The sequence below is a fragment of the Gobio gobio genome, assembly GCF_949357685.1.
Source record: "Gobio gobio genome assembly, chromosome: 22".
Lineage (NCBI taxonomy): Eukaryota > Metazoa > Chordata > Actinopteri > Cypriniformes > Gobionidae > Gobio > Gobio gobio.
The window spans coordinates 36,705,412-36,714,287 of NC_137118.1; the positions used below are offsets into that span (position 1 = coordinate 36,705,412).

General features: G+C 37.0%; 1 protein-coding gene across 1 annotated transcript; it reads left to right on the top strand.

Moving 5' to 3' along the window:
• Positions 1 to 2,696: 2,696 nt before the first annotated feature.
• Positions 2,697 to 6,352, top strand: hmgn1b (high mobility group nucleosome binding domain 1b). Its single transcript, XM_079804395.1, has 6 exons — positions 2,697 to 2,953; positions 4,774 to 4,800; positions 4,909 to 4,938; positions 5,031 to 5,066; positions 5,167 to 5,274; positions 5,363 to 6,352. The coding sequence occupies exons 1-6, from the start codon at positions 2,936 to 2,938 to the stop codon at positions 5,399 to 5,401; spliced, it is 258 nt and encodes an 85-aa protein (XP_079660521.1). The 5' UTR covers positions 2,697 to 2,935; the 3' UTR covers positions 5,402 to 6,352.
• The last annotated feature ends 2,524 nt before the right edge of the window (positions 6,353 to 8,876 follow it).

Consider the following 8,876-nt stretch of genomic DNA (forward strand, 5'->3'; position numbering starts at 1 on the left):
GCCAATGGAGGCCTTTCAGAGCCATCAGATTTCAACTAAAATATCTTAATTTGTGTTCCGAAGATCAACGGAGGTCTTACGGGTGTTCGAACGACTTGAGGGTAAGTAATTAATGACAGAATTTTAATTTTTGGGTGAACTAACCCTTTAACAATGCACTAAACACCACTTGGCGCTTTTCCATTACCAGTATTCCATTACATCTCGACTCGGCTCGGCTCGCTTTTCGCTCCTATTTCCATTGCAGATAGTACCTCCACAATAGTACCTGGTCGACATAGCGACGCCGCAGGAAACTTTTTCGTTCCTCGTTGCCCCATCAAGCTCTCGTTGGATCCTCTCTTCGGCAACCAAACAAAGGAAATCTCCATGTTTGACCACGGTGTATTCTTCCAAGTTGTCTTAATAATAATGGGTATATCACGCAATCTCTGGTATTCTTCCAAGTTGTCTTAATAATAATGGGTATATCACGCAATCTCTGGCCAAACTATTTAAAAATGGCGGGGTTATTCAGGATACTCCGTCTGGTGCGTGCAATGATGACGCAGTGAATAGTGACGATTCTCTCTGACCAATCAGCAGTCTTCCGTGTTTTCACGTCACATTTTTGTATTGCCTCAGCCCGCTCAGAACCTTGCCGGAGGTAATACGAAAAAAAGTACCTGGAAGCAGGTACAAGTACCAATTTTACACAGTGGAAAACCAAACAAAGGCGAGTCAAGTCGAGGCGAGGCGAGCTGGTACTGTGTAGTGGAAAAGCGCCATTAAAACAGCAAAGCAAATGCATAGCAACACCCTAAAAAACACTCAGACTAGCCTAGCTATCACATAGGAACACACTAAACACCCTCAAAAAACACTGATCTGAAGAACCTGTAACATTAAAGGTGATGATACACAGGGCAACCTTTTTGAGCAATGCCATGCGATGTTGCTTGGGCACTTTCCCATTGAGAATGGGCAACAAATTTCTATCTGGATACTTTAGATCAGTTGTGGGCCCTGTGTCTCACCTGGTTGCCCATTGACGGCAACATGCGCAGCAACATTGCTCAAAAAGTTTTTTTTTTTATAATTATCTCAAAATAATTATATAGCCAATTCAAGAACCTTGGCAAAAAAGTTTCCTTCAAAATTGAATCCAATGAGGAACCTTTCTTTTTTTAAGTGTATGATGACACCAAACATGTTTTAGGGCATACACACACTATTCTATGGCAGGTTTCAGAGCACCATTTATTGAACGGCGTAGTCTAAGTAACAGAGCTGTTACACACATCTCTCCCAGAGGAATAATATCATATATGTGCTGAGGTGTTTTGAACTACTGTGCATCTGTGTGCATTGGTAAACAAGTCCTGTCCACTGCTATATGCACAAGTTACAGCAAAATAACATCTGCATGTATGTGATATTCATATTATGGGACCTATCCATTTCCAAGTTTCAATCCTAGAAATAGATTGATTTAAAAAAGTATTCTAATTTGTGTACAAAAGTCTCTTGCAAGATTTGAATGTAGCCCGATGGAGGATTAATTTTGGATTAATCCTCCATTTTTGCATGCACTACAGACATCGTCATGGATTTTGCCATTTTATTATGTTTCTGTTACTTTCCAGGTCTGGAAATCACAATTTTAAAATTATCTTTTATTTACATAACCATTTCCAGGTTTTCCCTCATGAATATGTCATTATTATTATTACAAACATTTGTTGTAATTACTATTTATCAAGATGCTTTGATCATGTTATTTTATTTCCTTTTTAGTGGTGTTTAACCACTATTTTTGAGGGTTGTTGTGCTTATAAATCTAAGAGGACAGATAATCCCTTTTTATATAACTTGGAATACTTAATAAATATTACAATTACAGTCATTTTCACGCCAAAGGAAGAAACAAAATACCTAAACAAGAGAAACAATGCCACTGGAACTATCACTAGGTGTATTTTGCACCATTTTTGGGCTATAGATTTCAACATCGGCATTTTGTTGGTGACACACCAGTGATATGTTTCTGTGCACAGTCGCCATTTTCTGCCTTTTTAAAACCTTTGCATGCACGCGGGGGCTTTAATAACACAACATCTCCGAAGTCCATTTTAAATCCAGCTCCTAAAATAACTCGCACACATCTGGAAACCATGTAAAAAAAAAAAAAAAAAAAAGCCTTAGATTGCGCAATGTTTATGATCTAATCGCATGGAAATTAAAGACGAGAATATGATTTTGGATTTCCTAACATTTTTAAATCGACAGCAGATTTAAGATAACCTCCCCACACCAGCTCTAAATCATTGCAAAAACAAATAATATCGCAACTGATTGACATGCAAAAGTGCCCACACGGGTTTCTTGCTATGATTTGAAAATGTACAGTGCGTCTCCGCGGGCCAATCACCGAGAGCTGGAGGCGGAGAAACGGATTTGATCATCCTACTATGGCAAAGACTTGCCTTATGAATAATAAATGAAAAAAATGTCTTTCGCTCTGATTGGCTTAAAGGCAGTCGTTGGCAAGGGGACGCTATTCTGCTTGCCAATGAACGATTCGTACTCTAAGTATGGCATGGCTCATGAATAGTAATCAAAGGATGTGATTGGACGGTTGCCAAGGAACGTCACGATTGTCTAATTAATATTCATGACGCGAGGCTTCGCCATAGTGGGAACCGTAAATTCTCTGTCAGGTCGGCCTGTGATAAATTGAATAGGGAAGAAGAAGGAGGAGGAGGAGAATCCAATCCGGTTTGAGCAGGTTTTTGTTTCGGACGAGCGTTAACGTCTTCCTATACTGTGATCAAACCTACTGTGTGAATCTTTAACCGAGCTCTAGTCACAGTGTCGGCTGTTTTTCAGCGTTAAATCCGTGCATCTTGCATTTTTAACCGCCTTGATTTTTTGCGAGTTGCGAAAACCAACAGCCATGCCTAAAAGGAGCAAAGTAAGTAGCGCATTGGTTTCTTAATATATCGAGGCACCATCTTTAATAGAATTGCAGTATAAAAAAACGAACGAAAATATCACTGCATACACGTTGCATGCAAATGTGCTTATTTTTATTTTCTATTGCAATGGCACGCGTGCAATTTTGACTTTGCATACTTCTGTTTTAAAAACGCGTGTTTTGTTTTGAGAGCGCGCGACCGAGATTTTTTCTCTCTATCTGAGTTAATTAAAGCCAGATTAATGTTCGGGCATACGCGGATATAGGGTGTGATCTGTGCATATATATTAACGTTATGTTTGTCGTGTTTTTGTTTACAAATCTCTGTCGACATGCATCAGACAAAGGGGGTGTAACGATCTTAGTTCTCGTTTATGTGCAGCTTATAGACTCGCAACCTAAAGACGTCGCGCGCAGGACATCAAATCAAATTGTTGCATTGAATATTTAATTATTTATTTATTACATGCCGTTTATATTCTTAGTAGGGTCTGCTGAAATGTCTCATACATGTCTTTGTAAAGGCTCGGGGGTTTTTAGTGTCATGGCTGCCCTTTCGCGCAACCCCGATGATTTAAAACTCACCGTGGGTCTGAATAACAGTGACAGACGGTGCAATATTTTACCCTGCCGCTCATAGTCGTGCATTAGGGATTTAATTCGTGCATTAGTGGTTTAGTGCACGATTGCGTCTCGATATATTTGATCGTGCAAGTGGTAGATTATGCAATGGCGGTATTCTTGCACATCATAGCGCCACTGTTTGGTGTTTCCTATTATTCTGGTATATTCTGTAGTGTTTTTTTCTCTCGCGGCTGTGCACCTCGGGATGTTGTGTTTGAAAGTGAATGGCGGGAATGTCATGGAGCGGGGTCGGTGGGGCGAGCGCAAATCTCCATTAATCAGCGCTGAACGAGTCGCTGTGCATGAAGGGGGCGGTGCGCACCAGACTGCAATAAAAAAAGGATGGAACAGCACAGTATATCGGCGAACGGAGGCAGGACATAAACATTGATAAACTGCTGACTGGATGGGTGTTTGGGAGTCGTTCCTTCAAGAAAAATACCCACGAAACATACAGCAACCATTTAGTCTGATCCAAAAGCGAATGACTCATATGATCCGATTCTTTTTAGTGTATTAAAGCGTACAGCGTGACCCGGGTAGTTCTATTTTCGAACGAATGAATCACACGAACCGATTCTTTTGAATGAATCAAACCCATATACCGTGAACAATGTAGTCTGATGAGCCGATTCTTTTCTTAGTGAATCAAAAACATACCGCGCTTCTTGAAAGAGTGACTTGTATGAGCCTGTTCTTTTTAATGAATCTTCGGTTACCAAATTCACTTAGAAATTCACGGTTTTGAAACTTTATTCACTTACGAAACCACAAGTTATAACTGTCGTCATGTCCGACAGAAATTGAATCAGGAACTGTTTTTGTTATGTTGTATTAAGGCTTACGAGTCTTATATCATTGTAGTTACTGACTGGTTATTCATGTCAAAATGGTTTTCATTTACATTATGACATGAGTTTAATTTATTAAAAGTTAAAACTTGATAATATTTGGTACCACGTGTTTTGTTTGTTTGCTATTTAACCAATTATTGACTGCAATTTATCCTGCCTTTAATGTCTATGAAAATCAAACACCTTTTGCAAAAAAAATCTCAAATTATTTCTCATTTGAAGATATATGCATTTTCCCTCCAAATATGTCTTCATAAAAGTTCTAAAGATTTGTTGTGGAATCAGAACCCAAATACTACTGAGAATAACACTCTTTTTTCCCCCTGTTTTTTCACTTAGGCGAACAATGATGCTGAAGTCTCTGAGGTAAGCAGATCCCACCATTTTGCATGGAAATAAAGTTTTAATAGTAAAATAAATATTTTATTGCAGCAAAATAAAGTTATATGGTTTAACCCTGTTACTGCTTTGCAGCCTAAAAGAAGGTCGGAGAGGTTGGTAAACGTGAGTATATGTTTTTGTTTAAATCTATCCAACGGGTATGACAATTGTTGTTTGTTTATTAATTTATGTATTATAACTCTTTTCATTTATAGAAACCTGCACCCCCAAAGGCAGAGCCTAAGCCAAAGGTAAGGAAAATCGTGAAATACAATAAAAACTTAAATGAAATTAAAGACTATAACTTAGCAATAAAATTAACATTAATTGAACTAATTTAACCCAATGTAGAAGGCGGCTGCCAAACCTAAGAAAACAAAGGAACCCAAGGAGGCCAAGGAGGAGGAGAAGAAAGAGGAGGTGCCCGCAGAAAACGGAGAGACAAAAGATGACGAAGAGGTAACATTACGTACATCACCCTTAAATGATTTGTGATGTGATCTTATGTGAAGATGTTTGATTAACTCATATGGTGATGTTTTCTCAGGCAACGGAAGACGCCGACAAGAAGGAAGACGGGGAATAACTTTGCTGAGGTCTCATCTTTTACCAGCACTCCCTGTACCTCTTTTCTTGTACAATTCAGGGGAATATTTTTATCTACTATTTTCTAAAGGCAGGTTTTTTAGTAGTTTGATTGTAGAGACACATTTTTTATGGAAGAAAAGAAACATTTTGAAAGTGATCTCATCATATCCAGCATTTTTACATTGGGCAGAAAAAACTACCGTCATCGTAAATGTCGACAGGAGTTTTTTTCCCCCTCTCTGCTGTCGCTTTCAAAGTGAGAGGTAGAGGGGCAGGTTGCGGGCATGTCATTTACACAGACAGCTGGACATCTTGCCGAGCTTGTCCGTATGACTAACATTCCATTGGCTTTATGAGGGATTGTGTTTTATTTTTTTGTGCGTGTGTGTGTGTTTGTGTAACCTGTAATGTGTGTTTGGGGAGGGAGGGGTGGGCAAATAACTCATTGTTTATAAGGCGAAAGATTACTTGTAGAACATTTGTAAGCTGTGTTCCATATGTTAACTGCAGTTCTCCATAATCATTTCTGCTAAATAAACATATTCTCTAGTACTGGAGTTCATGTCAGGCCTGTGCTTCGTGTGTATTGATTTTGTCTCCTCTGTGATAGTACCGCAATAAATTTGTAAAACTGCTGTGAAAAATTTTGGGGGGGACTTTATGTCCAGTTTGTGTTATGGTACCGATGGCAGTCGTGGGATGAATATCTCTGCAAAGCCAGCGATTCTTTAATATCCAAACGCATTATTAAAATGGAAAAAATTTGAGACAAACAAGTCACTACGTGGAAAATCTCTTTAGTTGTAAAGCGTTCTGACCAGCAGTAGCAATATTTTTGTGGGACTTAGATATCAAGTATAAATGTACAGTTTCTTTTGATCATTGTTTATAGATGTTTCTCTGTGTGTTATGGTTCGATAAAACAAGCCAATAAAAATCAGTTGTGATACCCTGTTCTCCCTTTGATTTTGAAGTTACATTCATTACTGTAGGGTTAGTTACACTTGCATTGTGTATGTATATATTAAACTGCACTTTCAAATTCTGCAGTTTGTCAGATTCTTGTACCAAACTACTTATGGTATTTCAAAGAATACCATTGTAACCAGGGTTATAACAGTTAACTAAAACCGTTAAAAATACAACAACACTCATTACACTTTAGATTAGGGTCCAATTCTCACTGCTAACTACAACTTTTGCCTCAAACTCCTAGTTACTGCTTATGCTTATTCATAGTAAGTAATGTAGTTATGTTTAGGTATTGGGTAGAATTAAGTGATGTAGAATATGGTCGTGCAGAAAAAGGCAATATGTGCTTTATAAGTACCAATAAACAGCCAATATCCTAGTAATATGCATGCTAATAAGCAACTAGTTAATAGTGAGAATTGGACTCTGAACTAAAGTGTTACCAAAGCACCTTTATTACTTAAAATGAAATATGTATTAAAATAAAATAATAATCAGACTTATTTATTTCACCTGGTTGCCAAGGAAACATTTCTCATTTTCACTGAGTTTAAAGGGATAGTTCACTCAAAAATTAAAGTTCTGTCATCATTTAGTTACGCTCAAGTTGTGCCAGAGTCTTTTTTCCAACTAAATATGGTAGTCAACAGAGGCAGACAGTAGTGAATTATTTAAAATTTTCAAGTATATGTACTTTATTACTGATCTTTGGAAAACGTTTACTTCACAACATTCCATATAGTACTTTTTACTGCACTACGTTTCATACTGAATATCATTTAATACTTAAATTACATTAAAAAATGTAGTACTTTTTTACTTTTACGCAAGTAAAAGTAATTCAAAGTTTTACTTGAGTACAAATACTAAAGTACTACATTTTTTATGTAATTAAGTATTAAAGGTAAAAAAAAACTATAATTTATGAAATGTAGTGCAGTAAAAGTATGACATTATGCTTTGAAATGTAGTGAAGTACAAGTTTTCTTAAGAAAAAACACTGATAAAGTACATTTACTTGAAATATGTACTTGAGTAGAAAGTAAAGATAATTCACTACTGTCCGCCTCTGGTAGTCAATGGCTTTTATCAATTATGATAAAATAACACTGGTATTACCATAGTATGTGTCCAAAAATAGAACACGTTAATACCATATAACTTTTTGTTAGTGTCTAATATGATTTTGGTGCATAATGTGCACCTTTTCTTCTTTTTTCATGACTAGCTGTCTTTATTAGATTCACAATACCCATTTATTCAGCTGTATGCAGCATATGGACAGTTTCTTTGATTCAGTGAGTAATCATTCTACAAAATTATTTGAATATTTGCTTGTCTAATTCCCTGCAAAAACATTTTAGGTTGCATTATGATGGGTCTGACTGTACTCTGGCCTTTCACATCTAAAGGTTTTGTTATTTTTTTTATCATATAAAAGTCATGTATTACATGTTATGTGTAAGGATGTAAATGATTTGATATCTATAACAATTCCACTTAGTCCACTAAAGTACTTTATCCATTTGGTATGATATGAATATATGCACACGTACAAAATCAACCAAATTTACATGTTATTATTAGTCAAAAACAGCTTTGTACTGATGTATCTTAATCACTGAATCAGATGTGAGACAGATGGATCTGAGCTCACAAACAGCACCTGTTGGCTCAGGAAGTGACATCAACAGTCGACGTTCCCGTACGAAAACAGAGAAACTGTCTAATAAGATAAATGGATAAGCAGTTGCCCACCATATGTGATTTTAACCCCAACCCCACCCAAAAAGTTTTTGACCGTGATGACCCAGACAATGTCTGTCATACTGGTTTTTGTTTATATTCGAACATACTTCAGCTTAAGGCGAGGGAGTGTCTGAGCTTTGTTTTTGGTGCCACATTCCAGCTTTTTTTTCTCCAACATGGCTTTGTAAAGCTAATGTTGTTGGCTAGATTCCTTTATAGCCATTTGTCAGAGATGAAAAGCAAACCTAACTGACTTGTGTAACTAAGTAAATAAGGGAACTTGTCTGTCCTTGATTTTGCACAAGCCATCTGACAGATCAGCTGGAATAGCATACGGCTTGAATGTTTAATTTCGTTGTTAGAACTTTTCACAAAGAAAAAAAACAACAACAATGTAATTCAAAGTGGTTTATGACTCTTGGGCCAGTATGTGATGTAATCTCTTCAAATTCAGATTCTGCATCGAATTTAATTCCACAGGTGTCTTAAACATCAAAATAACAAAGCTCAATCTTCGTGTGAAACATTTTCACATGTATTAATGGAGAACAAGGGCAAGGCGACCTTTTGTTTGCTGCTTTGGATGTATTTATTTACAGTCTGTCTGAGCTCTACGTCACACGCTATTTACGCAACGTCCGCACAGTTTCGTTAGTGTATGATGTAAAAAAAAAAAAAAAAAAAAAATTAACCCTAACATAGCTGCACATAACTGAATACATTTGTGAAAGATATCAATATAGCACATTTCT